A 27,223-nucleotide genomic window follows, 5' to 3' on the forward strand; every position below is an offset into this window, starting at 1 on the left:
TATAACATTTGTATAATCTAATATATAACATCTGTGTAATCTAATATATAACATCTGTATAATCTAATATATAACATTTGTGTAATCTGATATATAACATTTGTGTAATAATATATAACATCTGTATAATCTAATATATAACATCTGTATAATATAACATATAACATTTGTGTAATCTAATATATAACATTTGTATAATCTAATATATAACATCTGTGTAATCTAATATATAACATCTGTGTAATCTAATATATAACATCTGTGTAATCTAATATATAACATCTGTGTAATCTAATATATAACATTTGTATAATATAATATATAACATTTGTGTAATCTAATATATAACATCTGTGTAATCTAATATATAACATCTGTATAATCTGATATATAACATTTGTATAATCTAATATATAACATCTGTATAATATAATATATAACATTTGTGTAATCTAATATATAACATCTGTATAATCTAATATATAACATCTGTATAATCTAATATATAACATCTGTATAATCTAATATATAACATCTGTGTAATCTAATATATAACATCTGTATAATATAATATATAACATTTGTATAATCTAATATATAACATCTGTATAATATAATATATAACATTTGTGTAATCTAACATATAACATCTGTATAATCTGATATATAACATCTGTGTAATCTAATATATAACATTTGTGTAATCTGATATATAACATTTGTGTAATCTAATATATAACATCTGTATAATCTAATATATAACATTTGTGTAATCTAATATATAACATCTGTATAATATAATATATAACATTTGTGTAATCTAATATATAACATCTGTATAATATAATATATAACATTTGTATAATGTAATATATAACATCTGTATGATCTAATATATAACATCTGTGTAATATAATATATAACATTTGTGTAATCTAATATACAACATCTGTATAATCTAATATATAACATCTGTGTAATTTCATATATTAATATAACATCTGTGTAAGCACATACATTACATCTGTATAATATAACATCATTACTGTAATACATGTATTAGGTTAGGCTATCACGGTCCTGAATATATCCATCCAGTCTTACAAAAACTGACCATGCTATTCTTTGTCGCATCTCCTAGGAGACCCCCAAATGTGATGATGGGCGTTAGACAGGCGAAGTAGAGGAACACGAAGGAAGCTATACACTGTACATGTAGGACATCTTTGAAGTCACTCCCATAGAATGGAGCCTTTCTCTTCACATCATCTATCAATCCTCCAAAAAACCTGTAATGAGGTAATCATCGCATACATCAGAGGACTTTTATCTTATATACTTCACATGGTTATCCTGTGGCTGCCACAGGAAAAAATAAACCAATTAAAACCATAGTTACCTTAACTACATTTACCACCCTTCCTGGGCCTGATGGAAGCATAAGAGAGGGCTTACTGTACAAGGAGGAAACCAGAGTCACCTTGGTAAACGGCAAGTGTGTTACCACTGCACAAATCACCAAAGGATCCTCAATGAGTCACTGATAATCCCATCTATTTAACACTTACCCAGCTCATTCTGAAATAGTCGCCTAAACCAGGACAGTTCATGAGTGGTATACAACATTTAAACCTAGGTGTTAGGCCTAAAATCTAAGTAATTCAAGATTTTATCCAAGTTTGATAAGATTGGTGTTATTCTGAGTAGAAACATCAAAATATTAGATTGAAATCCAGAATAAAAAAGTGAATACAAAGGCAAAGTATTTAATCATTAAATTAACTTTCTTAAAACAACTACAGATATGAACATATGATATATTATTTAGGGATAGTTAACATGGACATTGACCCCACAATGTAGACTGACCTGCCTGTTCGTTGGAGACAGGGGTCGTCACCATGGGATTCCTCCACTTCTTCCTCTACCTCCGATTTTCCTGATGGGGTCAGACCAGAGGGCGCTGTTTTACGACTCGTCTGTAGAGAGAGTTAGAAACAGGATTATAGAAACAAGATCAGACCAGAGGGCGCTGTTTTACGACTCGTCTGTAGAGCGAGTTAGAAACAGGATTATAGAAACAAGATCAGACCAGAGGGCGCTGTTTTACGACTCGTCTGTAGAAAGAGTTAGAAACAGGATTAGAAACAAGATCAGACCAGAGGGCGCTGTTTTACGACTCGTCTGTAGAAAGAGTTAGAAACAGGATTAGAAACGATATCAGACCAGAGGGCGCTGTTTTACGACTCGTCTGTAGAAAGAGTTAGAAACAGGATTAGAAACGAGATCAGACCAGAGGGCGCTGTTTTACGACTCGTCTGTAGAGAGAGTTAGAAACAGGATTATAGAAACAAGATCAGACCAGAGGGCGCTGTTTTACGACTCGTCTGTAGAAAGAGTTAGAAACAGGGTTAGAAACGATATCAGACCAGAGGGTGCTGTTTTCGACTCGTCTGTAGAGAGAGTTAGAAACAGGGTTAGAAACGATATCAGACCAGAGGGCGCTGTTTTACGACTCGTCTGTAGAAAGTTAGAAACAGGATTATAGAAACAAGATCAGACCAGAGGGTGCTGTTTTACGACTCGTCTGTAGAGAGAGTTAGAAACAGGATTATAGAAACAAGATCAGACCAGAGGACGCTGTTTTTCGACTCGTCTGTAGAGAGAGTTAGAAACAGGATTATAGAAACAAGATCAGACCAGAGGGCGCTGTTTTACGACTCGTCTGTAGAGAGAGTTAGAAACAGGATGAGAAACAAGATCAGACCAGAGGGCGCTGTTTTACGACTCGTCTGTAGAAAGAGTTAGAAACGGGATTAGAAACAAGATCAGACCAGAGGGCGCTGTTTTACGACTCGTCTGTAGAGAGAGTTAGAAACAGGATTATAGAAACAAGATCAGACCAGAGGGCGCTGTTTTACGACTCGTCTGTAGAGAGAGTTAGAAACAGGATTAGAAACGATATCAGACCAGAGGTTGTTTTTCTGGTATGTGAGAAAACATAAATGGTTAAAGATAAAATCAGGACAGAGAGGATAAAAGGTTTTCTTTCATTTTTACCAATCAAATACCAGAAATTTTAACTTGATAAAACATCTATTATCAGCAATGCTTGCATCATCACCAGTGAATACTAGGTAAAAGTTGAAAACCATCTTTGAGCAGCCCATGCAAATAGCACAGTCTTGATTTTATAGCGTAACACCATAAGAATATGGCTTTAAAGATTATGATACTGGTTCAAGCATTTTTTCTATTCCTTCATTTTTAATATATATATACACACATGAAGAGGCACAAGAGGCCTGCATGGCTCATCTGTATGTTACAGTATTCACTCATGACTTGTACAGATTTTTCATACCAAAATTCAAGCACTTTTCAGGCACTTTCCAAGTACTTTTTGGTGCATTTTTCTGTCAAAACTTGAGAACTGAGGTGATTTATATCTTTAACGCAATCAAAATAACAAAACAACATTACAATTAACATTTAAGACTCATTATCTTTACCATATTCTGACTTGTGCCCCAGAGTGGGAAGTGGAAATCTGTATACCTTTCATCAACTCAAAGAGATGTTATTATAATTTTTTTCATAATTTTCCTGTGGTGAATATTTTATCTTTAAGGAATCTGAATATAATCACATTTAAGTAAGTATGAATTTCAGTACTTTTCAAGCACCGATCCTTAATTCCAGCACTCTTCATTAGCTGTACAAACCATGTCATCAGAAAACACTATAGTAACCAGTTAAGGGGAATTAACATCCCATCCTGTCCCTGGAGATCCAGTCACCATCCACACAAAATTTGTTCCACTTTCCCCCAAGGATACTTTAAATCAAATTTTGTCAAAATCCATTCAGTCCTTCATGACTAGTAGCAATGATAGAAAACTTGATAGCCTGTGGAGGAAGTGAGCTAACAATCATACAAATATAGCCAAACCTGCTAAAAACTATCTTGGTTTTCTAATAAGGTAGCATCTTACCTGTGAGGGAACACTCTGAGGAGGTTCAATTCGGATACTGGGATCCCATTCCCCAGGTGGTAGCACAGTCACCTGGTCAAGGAACTCATCAATACCTGCCAGTAAGTCTTCACGATTTCTGGCATGATACGCAACATCATGGAATACCTGGAATACAGGCCGAGCATATGAGAAAAGATGGCTGCATAGGTTCATGTTCTATTTTCAGTCGAACATTGACTATCAACTAAAACATGGAAGGTTGCTAAAGACTCCAAATTTGACACGTTTTGTTGCTATGGACTTGCTTAATTTGACACAAGTGCAATTAACTCCCCTAATTTGATATCTTATGTTGCTATGGCCTCACCTCACTGGTAACAAGGTTGCCATAAACTCCCCTAATTTGAAACAAGGTTGCTATGGACTCTCTTAATTGACACAGGGTTACTATGGACTCACATAATTTGACACAAGGTTACTATGGACTCGCTTAATTTGACACAAGGTTACTATGGACTCACATAATTTGACACAAGGTTACTATGGACTCGCATAATTTGACACAAGGTTACTATGGACTCGCATAATTTGACACAAGGTTACTATGGACTCGCATAATTTGACACAAGGTTACTATGGACTCGCTTAATTTGACACAAGGTTACTATGGACTCACATAATTTGACACAAGGTTGCTAAAGACTCCTCTCATTACACAGAAGGTATCCATTGATCAATCTCTCGATCATGTGACAAAACGTTGCTATGTGGACTCCCTTAATTAGATACAATGTTGCTATGGACTTGTCTAATTTGATTGCATCACTCACCTCATCTGACATGAGTGTTGCTATAGAACGGCCGATCTCGTGGAACTTGTTCATATTGCCCTTGGGTCCCAAGAGGAAAAAGATGAACTTGGTAGGAACAGGGACCTCTGTAAGGTCACCCATTAACTGAGAATGGAGAAGGCGGGTGAAGCCGATGATAGGATAGTTCAGGAAATCAACCTCACCAACAAGAATGTTAGCTGCTTCTGCCTCTTTGGGAATTTTCTTCATGAAATGCATGTTCAGCTAAAAATATCAAAAATAAACACATGTAAGTTAAGCTAAAAAGCATATTTCGAAAATTCATCAATTTTATGTTACCCTTCAAAATTTCTGTAAGGAAAATCAAAACTTAAAATTAAAGAAATGAATAGTAATCTAATTAACATTTCTGTGTCTGGGAATGAGGTAATTCACAAGTCTAATTAGCACAAATTATTATCCTTATTATCATTGTTTTAAATCTTGTTGAAAACATTGGAAAGTTATTGTACTGAAATACAGCAAAATAAATCTAAAACTAATTCAAATCCTTAAATATATCATTTATTATTACATAATTAAAGCAAGAAGGTTCATACACCTTTTATTTTCAATAAATACCTCAGGTGTAATCATTTATTAAAATGTAACATCTAGAAACACCAGGAATTTCACACCCAGATAATGCAACAGCAAAATGGCACATTCTCCAATGAGGACAGAGCAACCAAAATAGGGTGTTCTATAAACTTTAAAAGATTGCCCATCTAGCTCTACAGACATGCTGCATATAGCATGATATAACCGAGTAGAACAGTGCAGATGTCTAATTTAACAACATAAACAGCAATAAATCATTCTAACTCGCTGTAAAATAATTCTACTTCAAATAAGTCAAGATGGCCTGCATCGCTCATCAACATGGCTCAGCTGTGATCATACAAAACATAAGCTGTGATCATACAAAATCATTCTTGTTCATACAGATATCTTAAGATTTTCTTCCCATTCCTGGATCTGCCATCAGTCATGGGTCCAGAGAAAGGAAGGATAATAAAGAGTTACATTTATTTCCCTAATTTCAATCCCTGTCCTTTGTCCCATGGAAGTTCAAACCCTTTTTTCATAGACACTGCAGATCATATTTGTTTTAAGATCTATTACTTAAGACTTGCTGAACTAGTAAAATCAGCACAGATGGACCAGGTGAGCTAAAATAAATACATGTACTGTTCTCCACCTATATACCATAGAGAAATATTAGTCCTGAAAGACACTGTGTCTGATATATACAAATTGTACGCTGTTCCAGATATATACATATTAGTCCTGAAAGACACTGTGTCTGATATATAGGCTGTTCCAGATATATACAGTCAAACTTCGATGTTTCGAAGTTCAAGGGACTAACAGAAAAACTTCGATACAGCGGGACTTCGAATTATTCATGGTTGACAATAGATCGATGTTTTCTTGATAATTAAACAGAATATGTATCGGTTACAAAACACTTATATCGCGTTTAACAGATAAAACAAAAGAAGTACAATGCACACTTACGTAAGTCGTTAGGCTTTTCTGCTAAAGACACGTGCGTTTTACGGAATGCCGATCGGTTGGAGAATGCATGATTGAATGACAAATAATCGATTTACTTGGATATTTATGTATAAGTTTGAAACGTGACACTTTGAATATGAGTGAAGCCATCGCTAATTGTTTGTGTTTAAAAATGGTCCGGTTGTTTTACAGTTCCGTAAAATTTACTCACCGAACGCTGATTTCAATGGCGGCGGAGATTATCAGAGACGACTATTGAAATGTTTTACCGGAGTGATTAAATGTCATGGCTTCTAAATACACTTTTTATCTATCAATTTGATCTGATTATTAATAAACCCCATGACCGGGAGTGACAACACACGCTATCGTTATCCCTATTGTCAGTCAGGGCATTTTGGGGAGAGGTGTGAAATCTTGCCACAGGGGTCACGACAAACACCTATCCAGTGGTCAGTACAGGTAAATTTTTTGTTCGAATCATGAGATGTCAATTACCTATAATATCATAGCTAACGGGTCATGAAAAAAGTTTGATACATCGAAAACTTCGATTTATAAAAATTCGAATCATACATAGTTTCGTTAGTAGTGTTATATAGTGAGAAAATTCGGGACCAAGCAAAAAGTTCGATACAGCGAGAAATTCGAATCAACGAAGTTCGAATCATCGAGGTTTGACTGTACATATTAGTCCTGAAAGTCACTGTGTCTGATATATAGGCTGTTCCAGATATATACATATTAGTCCTGAAAGACACTGTGTCTGATATAGGCTGTTCCATATATATACATATTAGTCCTGATATATGTTTCAGATACCTGAATGTATATATAATATATATCCCTGTACCCAACATAAATTATTTCTGGTTACACAATGTTAGTTCCTGATGTACAATGTTCTTTATATACAATGTTCCTATTATACAATGTTCTTATTATACAATGTTACTATTCCTAATATACAATGTTAGATCTATAAATAAAACATGTTCTTTATATACATTGCAATATTCTTTATATACACTGCTCTTGTTATACATGTACAATGTTCTCAATATACAATGTTTCTATTTCTGGTATACATTTTGTTGTATATATTTTAAAAATCTGAAGTGTATGAATGTTTATTTCTGTACATAATGATACAGAACACTATTGACTCACTATACAAAGCCAACATCATATTTTTTCTACGGTGGAATCCACTATTCATGAAATGCTGAATTCATGACTTCCTCTATCTCTTTGATTAAAACTATTGGGATATTTGATCACTTCATACAAGAGATTTCTGTTTTTTTGCTTTTATATACTGAAGAAATAAAATGTTTGATATTTAATTTCTCAAATATTTAGAGAAAAAAAAAGTTGAAAAGTCCTGTACCATACATTATCATTATAAATCTTCATGCAGTATATTTTTTCAGTACGTGCATAAAGAAGTTCTGGAAATACCAGTTACTACAAAAGACTACTAAATGTCTTTTTTGGCATTTTGTATAGATCAGAAAACTTTTTCATACCACAAAATTCAAGTGATGTTTATAATTTGATATTGGTGAAATTAACAGCAACAAAAGTACTGGAATTTGTGATTTTGTTAAAGGCAATACAGGTTTTTCTTCAGTTTTGAACGTTTTCTTCAGTTTTGAAATTTATAAGGGATATAACTGAAGGTTGTAATGAGTAGAGTATTAATTACTAAATATCAGTACAGGAGAAGTCTCTAATAAATCATTTGACTGGAAAGTATGGAGGGTGGAGTAGTTAGCATTTCGATGGGCAGTAATTCTAACACAAACCAATTCTAAAGGAGGTAACTCTAACACACACCATTTCTAAGGGAGGTAACTCTAACACAGACCATTTCTAAGGGAGGTAACTCTAACACAGACCATTTCTAAGGGAGGTAACTAACACAGACCATTTCTAAAGGAGGTAACTCTAACACAGACCCTTTCTAAGGGAGGTAACTCTAACACAGACCATTTGGCCTCAGACCACAATTATACTTCCGGGTCGTTGTACACGAATGTAGTACATATTGAAATTTCAGGACTGTTGCTAAATATTTTTTCCTGACTTAGCTGTTACAGATATGGACATAATTTTAGCATAGATTTATAGTGCAATATTTAATCTAGTGGCAGAATTTTGTTTTGACACCATTTCCATGTTTGTTTGTGAGGCAGGACACGGGGAGTTATAAGGCTTGAGTAGTAATATTTTGTGATTTTCCAGATTTTCCTACAATATATTAGGGTGGTTACACTTAAATATAAATAACTTTGTTAAATGCCGGTCATGGGGTACTTTCCAGCTCACTGTAGGTTCAGCTTGAATAGTTCTACACGTGATGTGAAAGCCAGATTTTTTGCAAACTTCTGAAATATTTTAATTTCGATTTTTCTTTGGTAGAACAAAGAGGGAAATTAATTGTGGTCTGAGGCCTGCATTTCTAAAGGAGGTAACTAACACAGACCATTTCTAAGGGAGGTAACTCTAACACAGACCATTTCTAAGGGAGGTAACTCTAACACTGACTATTTCTTAGGGAGATAATTTAACTCTAACATAGATATTTCAAGGGGGTTTACTCTAACACAGAATGTGTCTAGGGGAGCTTACTCTAACACAGACAAATTCTAGGGGAGGTAGCTCCAAATCTTACCATTTCTAGGGGAGGTAACTCCAACACAGACAATTTTAAGGGGAGGTGCCACATGCCCTAGATATGGTAGCTCATTATTTTCAGGAGACAAATGCCAAAAAAGACTTAACAGCAGATGAAAAGTAAGGATATACATAGGCTTATCTATATGTTTATAAAAAAAAATATAAATGTATATAAAAGTGGTAAATTGGGATAATTTGAAAATTGTTTTAAAAGTACAGAAAGATATATACATAAAAAAAAAGAAAATACAACAAATACACATCAAAGAAAATTTTAATCAATATTCTGGAACAATAATGATAACTGTGACACAGCCACCAGTCCTAGTTACACTTAGCAACAATGACATCAATACCTGTTTGGACTGGATGTATCAAGACAACAAATGGAAATAATAACAAAACAAAAACATTTGTATATCATAATTCAACTATACCATACTTCAGGGAAAAATACATGTCAGATGTTAAAAATATCAAAATATCCCAATTTACCTTTCAGGTATATTGTGTATAATTGAAATAGAGTGGGCAAAAGCATAAAAATGTTAGCAAATATCAAGATATTCCGATTGATGATACGTGTACAACCAAGTACCTTGGTATGGTTATCGTGGTGAGTCGAATGTTCAGATGAACCAGCTAATCTCACATCCCCAAAGGATCGCTTTGGTTAACAAAGGTCAAAATCAATATACATAAAAAACACTTCTTGTTTACACTGTAGGAAGATATATGTATTTGGAGATTAGATGCGAGCATTATTTCTACAGCACATACAGTATAATAAACTCTGTCCAAATCACTTTGCCTTTAAAACTGGCTAAATAATTTGGATCAGACGATGACACTATTGTGACGTAGTACCTGGGGTGTGTGGATAAATAGGCTTCGATCTCTACAATCCAAATTTGATGTACTGATTGAAGTAGATAAGATCTGATGTAAACTTGTGGCAGCAAGAGGAATTACACAGATGTTATAAGCGAAAGTGACATCACACAAATATTATCATTACCTGTACTCCAAGTCACACAGACACTCAAAGAGTCACACAGATAAATACACAACACCAGAGTGAGTTACTTGTGTAACAATGTTATTTGACAGTATTACAGTGTTTAATATAATACCCTAACATTGTTTGATATTATCCTTAAAAGAATTGATGACATCCCCAAAATGTTTTATGATATCTTTACAATGTATGTATGATATGACTGCAGTGAAAACTTTGATGCTGATGATCCATGCGATGACCTTAGAGATGACCTTAAAATTGATCCTACTGATGACCTAAATATAAATCCTAGTGATGACCCTAGTGATGACCTTAGTGATGACCTTAGTATTAATCCTAGTGATGACCTTGGTATTGATCCTAGTGATGACCTTTAGTATTGATCCTAGTGATGACCTTGGTGATGACCTTAGTATTGATCCTAGTGATGACCTTGGTGATGACCTTAGTATTGATCCTAGTGATGACCTTGGTGATGACCTTAGTATTGATCCTAGTGATGACCTTGGTGATGACCTTAGTATTGATCCTAGTGATGACCTTAGTATTGATCCTAGTGATGACCTTAGTATTGACCCTAGTGATGACCTTAGTATTGATCCTAGTGATGACCTTAGTATTGATCCTAGTGATGACCTTAGTATTGATCCTAGTGATGACCATAATGTTTATCTTACTGAAGACCGTTGAAATGACCCTAGTGATGACCTTTGTAGTGACCCTAGTGATAACCTCTGCAGTGACCTCAGTGATGACCAAGAGATTACCTTAACACTGACCATAGTGATAAACTCAATACTGACCTTAATGATGACATTAATATTGATCCTAGTAATGACCTTTATGATGACCCTGGTGATGATCATAGTGATTAACTTACTGGTCACCTTTGAGATGACCTTTATGATGATTCTAGTGATAACCTTAGTGATGACCTTTGAGATGACCATAGTGATGACCTTTGAGATGAACTTATAAATTACCTTTGGAATGACCTTAGGGATGACCTTACTGATGACCATTGACATAACCTTATAGTGATGACCTTTGATATGACCTTAGTGATGACCTTTTGATATGACCTTAGTGATGACCTTTGATATGACCTTACTGATGACCTTGGTTATGACCTTAGTAATGACCTTTAACATGACCATATTGATGACTTGTGATATGACCATAGTGGTGATCTTATAATGACCTTATTCTTATTAAACATTTAAGTTTTTCCACAGCACACAGAAGTCCTGTTAGATTACTCAGGTCTACAAAAAATTTACCTTTCTTCTAAACCGCTAAAATGTACAGGTATCTGGAAATCATTTACAAAGCTCAAGAAATCGATACCTGGACCTACGAAATCATTTACAAAGCTCAAGAAATCCATACCTGAACCTACGGAATCATTTACAAAGCTCAAGAAATTGATACCTGGACCTACAGAATCATTTACAAAGCTCAAGAAATCCATACCTTGACCTACGGAAGCATTTCTATGGCTAATAAACTGAAGCTGAATTAATGTAAATTGTAAATATTTCTTAACATTTTTCAAATTTACTGATAATAGAATCATCACAATTAAACAGCATTCTTTCATTAATATTGAAAAAGGACTACTTAGAAGGTCAGATTATGCAGTGTTTTCATCAACAACTACTATAACTCTAAACTATTAACCTCAAACCCTCCAATCTCTCTTTATCTCCATATCGAATAGTTTCACAGATTTATATATCGCTTTGGTACATTTAAACATCACTGCATTGAACATTGAATAAATTTCCTGATTAGCAATCAACAGCTATTCATAGACATAATAGGTACATAGAATGAACCATTGTCATTGTGTTACAATTCCAAACCTAAACAGGTTTTATGCTAACCAACAACACGCTTTTTTTGTGTTTTGAAGATGGGTTTTTACAAGTATTCTTGGGTTTTAACTTGTCTTAGACATGTTCAGTTAATATTTCACCTACAACTAAAATATCTTGAGTACTCAAACAAGCTAGAAACAGGGGAGGTGATATCTGTCTAAATGACAATTAACATGTCCTGACTGTAGGCTAAACTAGGTTTAAAACAACATTTAATCATTCTGGATGTCATCTTAAGAAATAAAATTTTAGATATTTTACTTTTAGTGTTTATGGAAAGTTCTGAGTATATCTTCGTCACTGACAAAAACATCCCTGCCATCTTGTAGAAACACGCTTTAAAAGATTTAATGTTTCATTTAACAACTTAATCTGAAAAATTTAAAGACAATTGGTCTTCTTATGTGTTGGGCAAATGTTGTTGTTCTTCTAAAACAATCTAAACAATACCGAGGGAAGCTACAGTGTTCTGGGCAAGGGAGATAACTGTGGCCTACCTTGTGACTAGAGGAGTGTTCCAGTATGTCAGAACTGCCGTTGTGGTTGAGGATGGCCGGCTGTGTGGCGTGGTGCTCTATCCGGGGTGTGCTGTTGTTACGCTGTAAGTTGTTAAAGTTTGGTGTACTTTTCGCTCCTGGCAGACCAACTGTAACAGATCGTCATCCAATACACAATTAGTCTTCAGTAGATTTCTACATACTTAATCATTAGGCCTTAATTTCACAGCAGATTTCTGTTCTGCAAATTTTAAACTATACAGCAAATGTCTGTACTTCAAACCTTCATATAAACAGTTCACAAATCGTAAATAATTCATTTGTCAAAACTTATAGATATTTATATTATAAAATAATGAAATGAAAAAACATTTGATCAAAATTTAACAATTATAATAGCATAAAAAGTAGTCAAGGGAAAATTTTAATTAATTTGGAATTTAAACCAAAAGACCAGATAACTGAACTACATTTTCTGTACACAGCGAAACAACAACAAATGTTTATATTGCAGGCTGTTTCTAAGTAAAATTGTTTTATCAAAAATTAATATTTCTAACTTAAATGTAAAACCAAATTATATATAAGTAAACATATGATTTTATTGAAACAGACATAAATTAATTTTCATTAACAAAATGTGATATTTTTATAAATAATTTGTAACATTAAAAATTTCTTATTTTTAATCTGATTAATATCATACAGTCAGCTTTGTCTTGACACAGCAGAGGGTATTTCATAGAATGGGCCGAGCACACAGATCACCATAGGATTTGGATAAGATTGGGATGTTATCACAGTACTTCCTTAATCATCTATTACAAAAATTAATATTCCTACATATGTAAGCTTACATCAATTGCAAATCTAATACTAAACAACAGTTGTGATATCTCAATGTGGAATTGCACTTATACCAACTAATTCAAAACAAAAATAAACTAAATTTCAGGCTTCGATAACAGTCCCGCTAAGCTCATCAAAATCTTCTGCTCTAAGTACAACAAGCATGTCACTTAGCACTAAATAGCAACCATCGTACAACACAGTTCAAACATAATTAGTGGGAACTGAAGATAGTAAAGTTTGGATGAAAATTCTATAGAGAGGAAAGATGGATCTATACAATGGAGAATTTGAATGAAAGACTAATTTTTCTGTGTTGGGTAATGACACACACGGACAAACCTGGGGCCTTTGTTCTGGTTAAACAAACTCATTGCTACAAATATCGGCAAGATATTGCATGTCAGCAGTATCTTTCTAAAATCAAACTGAAAGTTGGAAAAGGGGAAGGAAAATATCAACAAACCCATCATATCATTAGGCCATAGGTTGGATACCTTCAGAATTATGTTTCAAATTTCAGGCTTTATTTGGAAAATGTATAGGAACCAATTTTCATCAACAAATTTATTTTTCTGGATTATCTTTGAAAATCTTTTGAAATTCAATTTCAGACTGTATTTGGATAATGCCAATTAAGCATAATTGTTTGGAAATTATTTATCCCAACACAACACAAATTAAGACTACTCTTATTTTCTTGAAAATGCAGTAGAAGAAAGGCTTTTATTTTCTCAAGTCAGTTGTAAAAGAATACATGTATATATAATATATCCTCTTAAATATTAATAATACTTATCAGGATTTCCCTTGAGTATGACCATATCCACCAGTGTTAGATGTTCCTCTACTATTATCCAGTATATATATTGATATAGGGTAACTACACAGGGGTGCGGCCCATGTTAGGTGTATAGTTATAGTGTATACAAGTTAGTATAGTGGTAACCCACTCTCAAATATCAGTATTTTGTATATTTCCCCCACATCAAATGCATCAGATTCCCCTTTAACCATTTCAACCCTAAGAAACTTAATCATCATTTGAAGTCCAATATGGTCAGTAGGGGTGAAAGGGTTAATACACCTTATGTCTAAAAATTAGTCTCACAGCTATGAAGCCGCAAAATTATACAAAATTTTTCATTTCAACAAATTTTATTGCAATAAAACAACTATGAAGCCGCAAAATTATACAAAATTTTTCATTTCAACAAATTTTATTGCAATAAAACAAATGGATTGGACAACAGGCAAGCCTATATAAGTCCTCTCCAAAAAAATTAATTGATTCTATGAGGGATTCAGAAAATAGAATAACACAATATCTTAAATGTATATCAGAACATCTGTCAATCTGAGGACTATTTTCATTGTGGAACTTTAATACAGTCTATCATTCTAAACTAATCTCATTGGGTCAATCCTAATTTTCTCTATAGGAGTCAACCATACAAGTGTGATTCTTAAAGGGAGTTAACTCTGCAAGCCTTTCCACATGAACAATGATCACATCTCATGGCAAAGCATTCACAGGCAGCCAAGTGAACAATCAGGTGAAAATGATCGGGCAAAAACTGCATTCTAAGATTCAGTTTTTATCGTTCCGTTTTTATATTAGTATATGCTAATTTAAGGATTCCTATAACAACCAAACAACAGACAATATCTAAACAGAATATATTTTTTTTAAACGAGTGTTGCATTGTAAACTTTCTATAGGACAAAATAACCCATCATTACACTGCCGATTCAGTACAATATAAACCATATGTTTATGATACCGAAAAATATTACTTCTCTATATCTACAAAACAAAAATGTAATCACTTTCAAATTTAACGATTTGATCAACACTCTTAAAACAATTTTCTCTTCATTTTTGACATGACTAAACAAAATAACTTTAAAAGATTTTATACTTCATGTTTAATGTCAAAATGATCTTGACTTAGCGGTACTGAATCCCAGTAGAGAGCCGATGCAGGGGGTGCATGCTATTCTAAATATAGGTCATGGTTACTCAACCATGTCTACGTTTAACAGAAGGTAAATAACGAAAACAGAAAAAATAGGTTTCACCATCAACACTTAGGAAATTTATGTCAACAGCACTGGATGACTTTTTTTCTGCAGCTGGAGGTAAAAGTTCTGAAAATAGGATTATTACCATAGCAACATCACTGTTTCTAGGCAACAATCTAACTACAATGTTTGTCAAAGATCTGTTTCAAGGCAACAATCTAACTGTAATACTAATAAAAAAATTTTTTCTACATGTAGGTAAAAAATGAAGTAAATACAAAAACCAGGAAAATATTATGTCACATACAATTTGTTTAAAATTCTGGGTGAATTCTCAAAAGTTCTAATAAGCAATTTCAGTTATGAAGAAAGACTATAAAAACATTTTGTACCAAAATTTTTGTGAACAAGTCAACCTCAGTTTTAGTAGAATGGTGTTAGTAATTCATTATATAATTAATTTTTTTTGTCTTATTAATTAATTATTGTAGAGCCTGTAATCCAATCAATATCATTTACTCTTGTAGAGCCTGTTAACCCACCGATCCTATTAATTAACTCTTGTAGAGCCTTCAATCCCATCAATATTATTAATTATGACTATGCTACTGAAAAAATAGGTTTTATTTTTTCATTTTTTTTTTACATTTAGTGAAATATCGGAAATTATCAACATTCTTCACTCAGTGATGATAGCTATGACTCTTATATCATCAATAAGTTATCATGAATTTATTATCTGATTTTATATATTGCTGAAATCTTTATCTTAAAAGTTCTAGTTCCAATTCTAGTTATGTGTACATAAATATCTAAACGTTATAATAATCAATTTTAAATCCATACCAAATTAGTTAATCAAAGATCATAGTTGTATATGAACATTATTTATATGATTTATTGAATTTTTTTCATCAAAAATTAAAATATTACTGTAAAAAAATCATTCAAAAGAAATATCTAGGTCTATCAACACTAATAATAAACACTATTGTCTACCTAATCAAAGTCTATCTATATACAGTGTATATTATATCAAATAATCATGTGAAAACCAACTACCCATACACAAAAAAAAACCAATTCTTATTACAGGATTCTAAATTAGGTAACAATAGAAACCAAATTGTGTATTGTATCTTAAGAAGTGTGCATGTCCATCCGTCCGTCAGTCCAAAGGTGGTAATTAAATTTCGGAGTTAAAAATTAACCCTATCTCAAATTCGATATTTTTCAATAATTTGAATGTTGTCTGTTTGATTTATGTTTAGATCCTCAGAATAGCCAGGGTCATATGAGGAACAGAAATTAAGTCTCCATCTTTTAAGTCGATAATCACACAGAAAAAAATACCTTGAGATACTAAGTTCCAAGGATAAAACAGAAATATCATGTAAAAACATCAGGTACAGCTGTATAAGGAATCTACTGCTTATTAATCTTGTTCACTAATAAAACGTTTTTTAATTTAGTTGAAACACTTTCAAATTTTCCCAATGCCAGGTCGCCAAACATTCCCAAATAGTTTGTTTCTCAATTCTAAAACTATCGGCTGTATTGGTTCATGCATAAAACTGTGACCAGTTAGTTGAATTATAGCTGAAATGACAATTACATAAGGTGAAGGGAAATACATTGGATTAATTGTTTATAGGAGAAATTGTTTATTAAATGTTAAAGAAGTTTGATTGCGCTGATGGGGATTTCATAAATCACATCCTCATAAAAAATTTCCCCACAATTCTTATATGACTCCTGTGTTGATTTCCTTTATGATTCCCGTAGAAGATTAATTTGTAGGGTATGACCTTTAGATTTTACTAGGGCTGACAAGTTTTTAGGAATCACATATCAACCTACCTGTAGATTTCATTCCAGTATCGTACCATGTATCAAAACAAAACTACGACGTGCCTTAACAGTGACGAGAGAAGAACTTAGCCTAGAAAAGGTGTGTAACGGTAAGTTGTTTGACTCAGCGGCCATTTTGGATCAAGTCATATGTGCAAAAGAAATACCAAGCTTACAAATACTGATGGTGAAAGTGATTTTCTATATGGCGGGGAAGAGAATTTGAAGTAAGAAAAATAATATTATAGCAATAACATATAGGGTTGGTCGACTACAATGTACAATCAGAAAAAAACGTTAAATGCATTGGAGCAGTGAAGAATAAATTTAAGTGGTACAATAAAAACAGTCCTTAACAGGTAATTTTCACCAATTCATGTAAAATACTTGATGCTTGTGTTAATTAACTGTTAATTTTGTCTTCTCTTACAGCAAAGTTTATTACATAACTTATATTAGTGTAAATAACCTGATAAGCCAGAAAGGTATGGAGATGGTTGTCATCACGAAAATATAGCGGTGACTATCAACATCAAGTTTGATCAATCAGATCACATCGGAATTCTAAAATTAACCACAGGTAGCATGTATAAACACCTACAAGGCTCATCTAACTCCTAATTAATAACAACTCAAAAAAAAAAAAAAAAATTCCGCTCTACACCAGCTTTGTCTATCTAACTCAAATTCAGATTTCAAAAATTCATAAAAAAATTCAAAACAAAAACTTATTCCTTTCATCGCAGTTTTTTGTATGGCAATATATCTCCTAATGCATTGAAAATTTCGCTGGAATAATATAATCGATGAAATTTGCAAGGACATTTAAATACAGGTTCCCAGTCTTCTTAATAAAATGTTAAAAGCAATTTGTATGGATGATCTTATATAAGACTTCATACTTATATTTCATAAAAAAAAAGGGGGGGTCATGGAAAATCGTAAACGATTTAAACAAAATAACACATTTCAAACTTCTCTTAAGGACAGTTATATAGAACAAAAATAAAACACCATATAAAGTAAAAAAAAGAAAATTTGAAAAAGAAAAATTATATATAAAAAAAAACAATCCAAACATTGAAAACTCACAGTAAACTGAGCTGGGTTGAACTGATGAAGGTGTACAGCGTAGCATATACATGCACGATACTGGAAGCCCACGTCTAGCCACGAGAGAAAAATTCAGAAAAAAATTTATTTTATACCTTCTCCGGGTGGGCTTGGGCTGTCGGAGTCCTTACCATGGTTATTTAGAGCACGAGGCTCAGAATACTTCCTGCCTATATCGGCAAAGGAACGTATAAGGGGTAGGTGGTATTTGCTACTGCCATTTTCGTCATGTTTGTATTTGCGGTCGTAAAGATGCCGATGTCGTAGTAGCAGAATGTCTCGTACATCTTCCTTGAGTGGCTCTTCCAACTGCTTTGAAGCTACCATATTGTCCAGGAAAACATCTACACATACAGATAATACAAAATAGCTTATTAAAATTATTAAGTTATGGCAAAACAATAAGGTTTTTTCTGATGATATTAGGTGATTTTAGGACAGGACTTCTAGGGAACAATGTATAACAGATACGTAACGTTTCTTCTAAATATACAATGATTTAAATAAAGATGTTACTTTTGAAAATCAAATTGTTTGAATTATCAAAACATTAAAGATTATAAAGAAGGGTTTTTGCCAAGTTCCCAAAATGGGGAGTTATCAGAGTTTGAGATATACAAAATGTATTTTGATATTTCCAACATCTGTCTGCTGTCTAGGTTTTTTTTACACAATTGCCCTACCTACAACACACGGTAGTGAATCTGCCGCCATGTCCAGTATGACTGTTCCATGAAGTATGTTACATCGGAGCTCAAACAAGGAATGAAGAGAGAGGGTGGCCACGTGGGGTTTGGACCACCGTTCTCCTCCCTCCTCTACGTCCTCCTCAAACTTCACCCATCTATCAAAACACACATCACTCATCTATTTATCTTCAAATTCTAAAACCATGGATAAAAGTTAGCAATGGAATACATGCAGGTATGGAGCATTGAAATTTTCTACAGAACATAGCGATTCTGCAGTTAACCTCTATTTGTGTTGAATTTCATAAAGGAAAACAGTGAAAAACAGGTGTAGAAAGAGCCTTAGGGCATCATATCTACTGTTATCAGACTAAGATGTATTTATCTTAGTATATATTATAATGAAACAACACTTTTACTTGACTTGCAACAAAATGTGTTCGTATTTAAGATGCAAGGAAGAGAAGTATGTATAGACATGAACTAGTGTTGATATGATAATCACAATACAAGGGAGATAATCCATTGTGATCAGACTTCTCTTAGTGTATATAATTACAATACAAGGGAGATAATCCATTGTGATCAGACTTCACATAGAGTATATAATCCGAATAAAAGGTAAATAATCCATTGTGATAAGACTTCTCTTAGTGTATTAAATCAGAATACAAGGGAGATAATCCATTGTGATAAGACTTCTCTTAGTGTATTAAATCAGAATACAAGGGAGATAATCCATTGTGATAAGACTTCTCTTAGTGTATTAAATCAGAATACAAGGGAGATAATCCATTGTGATAAGACTTCTCTTAGTGTATATAATTACAATACAAGGGAGATAATCCATTGTGATAAGACTTCTCTTAGTGTATTAAATCAGAATACAAGGGAGATAATCCATTGTGATCAGACTTCTCTTAGTGTATTTAATCAGAATACAAGGGAGATAATCCATTGTGATCAGACTTCTCTTAGTGTATTTAATCAGAATACAAGGGAGATAATCCATTGTGATCAGACTTCTCTTAGTGTATTTAATCAGAATACAAGGGAGATAATCCATTGTGATCAGACTTCTCTTAGTGTATTAAATCAGAATACAAGGGAGATAATCCATTGTGATCAGACTTCTCTTAGTGTATTTAATCAGAATACAAGGGAGATAATCCATTGTAATCAGACTTCTCATAGTATATACAGAATACAAGGGAGATAATTGATTATGATCACACTTGCTATGGTGTAGATGACGACCATACAAGGGAGATAATTCATTGTGATAAGACTTCCCCTGATGTGTATTATAACAATACAAGGGAGATCATTCATTGTGATAAGACTTCCCCTGGTGTGTATTATAACAATACAAGGGAGATAATTCATTGTTACCGAGCTGTTTCCTTCCACTCCACATCTCCACCGTCCTTGTAGAGAAGCTCTGCCATCTCACAGAACACATCGTGTGCTTTGTGCTCCTCATCCTCCTCTTCACCAAGTAAAAACTGCACTCTTTGGGCAGGAGAAGTCGCTGTTGAAATGAAAACACATTCAAATCTAAGGTTCAAGTCAAATATTTCAATCTCCTCAAAAGAGATCATATTAGATTTTTCTTTTAAAATTTCAACACCATTTTAAGAATTTCCATAAAGTTTTGTGAATCATAGTTGCATCAATAAAAATAAAAGTCTACTCCACTTATTGTGTAATAAAAATGATGTAACAACCATGACCTCAATACTAAACTTTTTAAAACCTTATAAAAAGTTTCATGCAAATGACATCTCAATGCACTATCAGCTGCAAATAAAATGTGATATTGATATGCTGCAATAAAATCAATTGTATTCAAATCAACTTAAGACATAGCATCTTACAGGGATCAACACGAAGCTGTAGGCTGCAATCAACATCTTACAAGGACATTTGATTAGCATGCAGCAAGATATATATCACCTGAAATAAGATTCATCAATGTTTTTTGAATTATTTGTAAAAAATTACGAGTAAAATATATTCACAAAAATCACATTAAGTATGAAATACAAATTGTGAATAATATTGAACCTGTATTTGCACATATTAAGAATGTTCAAAATTTTGACCAGTTTGATATTGGCCAAAGTTAAAGTATCTTTTTGCTAATTGCCTTTCACTAACTATTGTCTACAACAAAATAATACTGATTGTGCCCTTCAATATGTGGTTTATATATATGTGTTGTTTATCCGAAGGTTGAAGATTTGAATAATTTCTCACAATTGTGCCAAGTAGAATATTATGATCGAGATATTCATATCATCTAATGGACGATTTATCATCATAATCCTGTTAGGTAATAGGGCTAACAATCACTGCACCATTGAAACATTCTTTTTTAAGAACTTGGATGTGGTGTAGTGGTATAAGCTGTGAGTATTTCTCACTAGGCGATTACATATGATATATCTTGAGATCGAGATCTGGTCAGGGAATGACCCAGAGTCATAAAACTGCGTTCCTTTGTCATTTGTGTTACTTTGTTATATCTATAATTTATTGGATGAATGCTTAAAATTCACCACAAATTTTGTTTTAGTAAGTAAAGTTGTGTTCACCCTTGACTCCTTGTCTGTTGTTACCTCATACAAATGTACATATAGTTCCAACCCTTTTCATCCTATCAAACAGCCGCTGTCTGACCCAAGATGGCTGTGCCAAATTTAACTCTCCCCACATCCTTCCCAGACCCCTGACCCCTGACCCCTTACTAACTCAAATATGCCTTATTTGGTAACACATTGGTTAGATTATTTCCTCATGGTCCAGTTCCTTGGTTCTTGCACAATAAAATAAGAGAAATAACCAAGTAATGGTCGACGATGGATCAATACCGTTCCCCTGATCAACTAAGTGCATAGTCTATACAGAAACTGTTACAATATCCAAACACGTAAATGGAACGTGTGACAAAATTCAGATGTTAAATGCCATAAAAAACCTATTTGTCAGTTTGATCCCACACAGTAGGACAACCCTGGCAGTTGATAACACCTTGGGCTACTTAGTCAGCATCCAAGGCGGGAGACAATAACAGCGAAGTACCAAAGTATCTCAGATATGGGGCCCTTCTAGCCCCTCTGATAGTCAATCCCTAACTCCTCTGAAAGGGTCAGAGCATCTCAGATAGGGGCCGCGGTAGCTGAATGGTTAATGTATCCCGACACTTTATTACTAGCCCTCCACCTCTGGGTTGCGAGTTTGAAACCTACGTGGGGCAGTTGCCAGGTACTGACCGTAGGCCGGTGTTTTTTCTCGAGGTACTCCGGCTTTCCTCCACCTCCAAACCTGGCACGTCCTTAAATGACCATGACTGTTAATAGGACGTTAAACAAAATAAACCAAACATCTCAGACATGGGGCCCTTCTTTGCTCATCTGATTAGGCCCATTCCAATCTTCCCTGCAAGTGCTGACTGTCTCCATCCTCTCATATAGGGTTAACTTTCATCCTCTGGGATAGTGGGTCCCTTCTAAACCTTTTATGTTAGGCCCATAATGACCCAATTTTTTCTACATGAATTGACCTTCATATTCTCATACATTGGGCCCCTGCTCCAGCTCTCCATAATAATACTAACTCTTCAACGGCCAACCTCCATACTCTCAGATGATGGGCCCTGCTACAACAACTTCTCTTGATAGGTTCATCCCTAACTTCTCTGCCAGGGTCATGCAAACCTCCATCCTATCAGATATGATGTCCTGAAGCTTCTCTGATAGGTTGATGCACCTTGACAAACCATATGTTAGATAAAGTGAGAGTTCAATACCCCCCCCCCCCCCCCCCCCCAACACGAATCCATCTCCTCTTGCCCAAACTTAATTCCTCTGGTACAAATTCTAGAGGCACTTGTTAGAATAAACAACCAAATGTATGTTAGAATAAACAACCAAATGTATGTTAGAATAAACAACCAAATGTATATTACAGCGGCTGCTCAGTGGTGCCTTGAGATAAACGACACAGAAATATGGAGGGAATGTAGAATTAAAACGACACAGAAACATGGAGGGAATGTAAAATTAGAGTACCTGACGTCAGTCCCAGAATCAATAAACATCATTCTACAGGTCTCAAACACTCCCTTGTAATTGTACATGTAAATTCAAATGAGAACTGGTTGAAGATTGGATCGGTAAAATAGCAAAGACACCGGCATTGTGAGGATTTTACAAATCTGTAAGTAGACTAGCCTGAATGTCTTAATTTGATAATGCAGACTCTTTAAGGAACCTCCTATACTGTGGTATTGATTGATATGTCATTAGTTTGTGTGGGAAAATTGTAAAGTTTTTTCACAAGAGCAGATAACTCTGTATTATGACAGAGAATTACTGAAAAGGACTCTCAATAGATGGTTCAATTAATGATTCACAGAGTAAATAAAATGAAAGGGCAAAAAGAAAACCTTTTAAACATAAAAGGTGGTTTAGATATCAACAACGAAAGTCATTTAAACTCTATCAGTAAGCTGTAAGACCAAATTTTAGAACAAGATGACTCCCTCGTCAATAGTTTTATTTTCATGACAAATAAGGTATACTTGAGTAACTGTACAACATAGGCCTGACAATTAACTTGAAACTAGAAATTGTCTGTATGACATTTCAATATCAGCCAAGGAAGATGTCGAAAGGAAGAATTTTACAGTTTAGACAGGTAGTCTGAACAGTTTTCACAGCTAGGTTGTGAATTAATTACCAAGCGGTTTGCAGCTTGGTAAATAAACTTGAATGGCACCCAGTTGAAAGATTACAGATTCTGACAAAGCTCTGGATTTATGAAGTAATTCATTTATAAATAATGAATCTATTACATACCGATATGTTATCTTGAGGTTCATTTGATATTTCATTAGCCTTTAATTGATCAGGATAAATTATGATGCATATTCAAAAGTAGCCTACAAATATTATCTTTTCGAGCATGGTGGAGGGTAGTCTAGTGGTAGAATGCAGGGCTATGTGGCTGAAGGGTTGGTAGTTCGAGTCCCTGAATAGCTGTGTTGTGTCCTTGAACAAGATACTTAACTCTGTTGTTGTCCAGTCGACTCAGCTAAAAATGAGTACGTGGTAGGACAGAGCAAATGTTGTAAGTTGTTAGCACTGAAATGGCAGCTGCAGCAGTATTGTCCCCAGGGAGATGAGGAAGACATTGGTTTCTTACTAAAGGCCCGGCAACTACAGATAATAACTTGTGAACCACTTTGAGATAGCCGTGTTGCTGTGATATAGCGGTATATTAAAACTTCAAATTTTTATTATCATTAGATCGTATTAAGATGACACTAATTCTTGATCGTTTCCAAATTACTATATAAGAAAGTAATCATGATTTTTTTTAATTTACTTTACTATGCATTTGACATGTGTACTAAATAATTATATTAAATTGTAATCCTATTATCAAGGGGTGACTTATTGACAGCATTAATGTTTTCGCATATTGATTAAAAAAGAATGTGTACCAGGTATATTCGTTATATACATATTAGACTTAATTGTCACAAGTTTGGTGTATTTGTGGATATATAGCCTTTAAAAAATACATAATTGTCACAAGTCTGGAAAACTAGAGTGAATTAAGTAAGATAGTTCTGCTCCAGACAAAAATCTTGCAGCCATCAGCCAGCCAGCCAATGCTAAACAGCTGATATAGACCAGCTATATGACAAGTGTTGAGGTATATAACGGAGACCATTTTCCTTGTTATTTTTCCATAGCAATGATATTTGGCCGATATCTGTTTCCAGTCGGAAGCTTTGGTAGGATTTATAGTAAAATCCTGTTGGATTAGCAATACATCGTGGTTATAATCAATAGGATTCATTGTTCTCTGCCACATATATCCACATACATCATGAGACTCACTGTTTGACATTTCCGAAACTATGTAAGACTGCTGCATACACATTAAAAGTGTTTATGTTTGCCAGCTGTCTGCCTGAAGGCTGTCAAGCCACAAATTGTTCTGCTTGTCATGATGTGCCTTATGTAATATAGTGATTCCAACTGTCATCATTATTTAGGAAGTCTTCCGTGATAAGTAACAAGATTATGCTGTTATTTCTCTGAGGATAAAAAAAAAGCAATCTCAATTTCTAAGCTACAGAACCGACCATTTGGTATGGACCTCATTTGAACAGATGACTATATTACAACTTAGTGCTATATTCAAATGTGTAGTCTTGTAGAATAACATGAACTTTTTTTGAATTATGAAAAAAAAAAAAAAAATGGGGTTGTTGTTTCTTATACAGGGTGACCGATGGTGGGGTTGGCCCTATATAGGGTGACCTATGGTGGGTTGTTGTACCCTATATAGGGTGACCTATGGTGGGGTTGTTGTACCCTATATATAGGGTGACCTATGGTGGGGTTGTTGTACCCTATATAGGGTGACCTATGGTGGGGTTGTTGTGTCCTATATAGGGTGACCTATGGTGGGGTTGTTGTACCCTATATATAGGGTGACCTATGGTGGGGTTGTTGTACCCTATATAGGGTGACCTATGGTTGGGTTGTTGTACCCTATATAGGGTGACCTATGGTGGGGTTGTTGTGTCCTATATAGGGTGACCTATGGTGGGTTGTTGTACCCTATATAGGGTGACCGATGGTGGGGTTGTTGTACCCTATATAGGGTGACCGATGGTGGGTTGTTGTACCCTATATAGAGTGACCTATGGTGGGTTGTTGTACCCTATATAGGGTGACCTATGGTGGGGTTGTTGTACCCTATATAGGGTGACCTATGGTGGGGTTGTTGTACCCTATATAGAGTGACCTATGGTGGGGTTGTTGTACTCTATATAGGGTGACCTATGGTGGGGTTGTTGTACCCTATATAGGGTGACCTATGGTGGGGTTGTTGTACCCTATATAGGGTGACCTATGGTGGGGTTGTTGTACCCTATATAGGGTGACCTATGGTGGGGTTGTTGTACCCTATATAGGGTGACCTATGGTTGGGTTGTTGTGTCCTATATAGGGTGGGGTCATGCTTATTTATGGATTATATTTAACTTTGAGCATCCAACAGGTTGATGAATACATGATAACAGAGAATCTCTTTCATCAATTGTATGGGATGATCGGACGAGGGGGGATTTTGAAAAAACTAGAAAATTCAGGTGACTGTATGGTGATAACAGTTGGTATTGTATAAACCTAATGTCAGGATCTTGTGTATTAAATTAACCAACATACAATTACTACATTCTTGTAATCTGACAAAAACTCTGGCTATGAAAATAATTAGAGCATTACACTAAATTTGACCTGATAATCGATGAGAATTTCGGGGATCGTATTTACACAGTTGATATATGTATATGATATCCGACACCGATAACTCCTATTATTGACTAACACTAATATACATGTTATTCTGCTTGCCATACAAATTTCCAATTGAATTGGATCAAACCACTGATCGTGCACATCATAAAATTGGGCTGACTGGCTGTTAACCCTTTCTATTATCAAATACACAAGTATTTTTACAAAGGTACATTAATTCATAGTCTTTTTTTTTTTAAATGATGACAGGTATTCCATATTTAATCTTTACCAATACTGGTAAATATATATGAATTCAGTACTAGCTAGGGCTGGTGTAGATCTGACATCATGGTGGCATGGTATATAGGATGTTTTAAAAGCTCCACTAACATAAGGCCTAGATCTAGGACAAGTTACACCTGTAGGTGGATTGAGAATTAGCTCTTCACTGGCATCTAGTAAATACTGTAAGTTTACACAGATAAAATATGTTTACATCTTAACAAAATAAATTTCAGTACTAATTGAAACCACATTCTGGTTCATTTCAATATGGGATCTTTACATTACACCTTTAAGGTGTTTTTTCTGTATTTAAATAGAAACTTTATCTTCTTCAGAGACCTATCATACCCTGTAGATGTATCCTTTTTCTAATATTGTTATGACTTAATGTCATGTATCTGTCAGTGCTGTCATCCATCATCTCTTAAGGTAGTACGACTCTTCTACGTTGCTAACACGTCATAACTTGATGAAGCATGTAACTTCTATCACAGAAGGCCTGCGTCATCACTCAAGCTCAAATGACTAAGAGCTATAAAAATGGTATAATATTAATCTCTATTCTGTAGTCAAACAACTTTATAATAATGATTAATGATACAGCATTTGTAAAAGAAGGCTTTTCTGATGAAACATAGAGAATTTAATCTATATTGA

The 27,223-nt window shown here is 34.2% G+C and overlaps 1 protein-coding gene across 4 annotated transcripts in view; it reads right to left on the reverse strand.

Annotated features, from left to right (window-relative positions):
• Positions 1-27,223, reverse strand: part of LOC117317816 (sodium bicarbonate cotransporter 3-like) — a 142,126-nt gene that overhangs the window by 35,262 nt on the left and 79,641 nt on the right. For 2 of the 4 annotated variants that reach the window (XM_033872760.1, XM_033872763.1), the window contains 9 exons: positions 20,349-20,487; positions 18,951-19,111; positions 18,363-18,611; positions 12,430-12,578; positions 11,333-11,347; positions 4,808-5,053; positions 3,996-4,142; positions 1,870-1,979; positions 1,115-1,289 (listed from right to left, as the gene is read on the reverse strand). In XM_033872760.1, coding sequence (XP_033728651.1) covers positions 1,115-1,289; positions 1,870-1,979; positions 3,996-4,142; positions 4,808-5,053; positions 11,333-11,347; positions 12,430-12,578; positions 18,363-18,611; positions 18,951-19,111; positions 20,349-20,487 — 1,391 coding nt within the window. The remainder of the gene's footprint in view (positions 1-1,114; positions 1,290-1,869; positions 1,980-3,995; positions 4,143-4,807; positions 5,054-11,332; positions 11,348-12,429; positions 12,579-18,362; positions 18,612-18,950; positions 19,112-20,348; positions 20,488-27,223) is intronic. The other 2 variants (XM_033872762.1, XM_033872761.1) reach the window with 2 other exon arrangements.

This window comes from Pecten maximus, chromosome 19 (genome assembly GCF_902652985.1).
Source record: "Pecten maximus chromosome 19, xPecMax1.1, whole genome shotgun sequence".
NCBI lineage: Eukaryota > Metazoa > Mollusca > Bivalvia > Pectinida > Pectinidae > Pecten > Pecten maximus.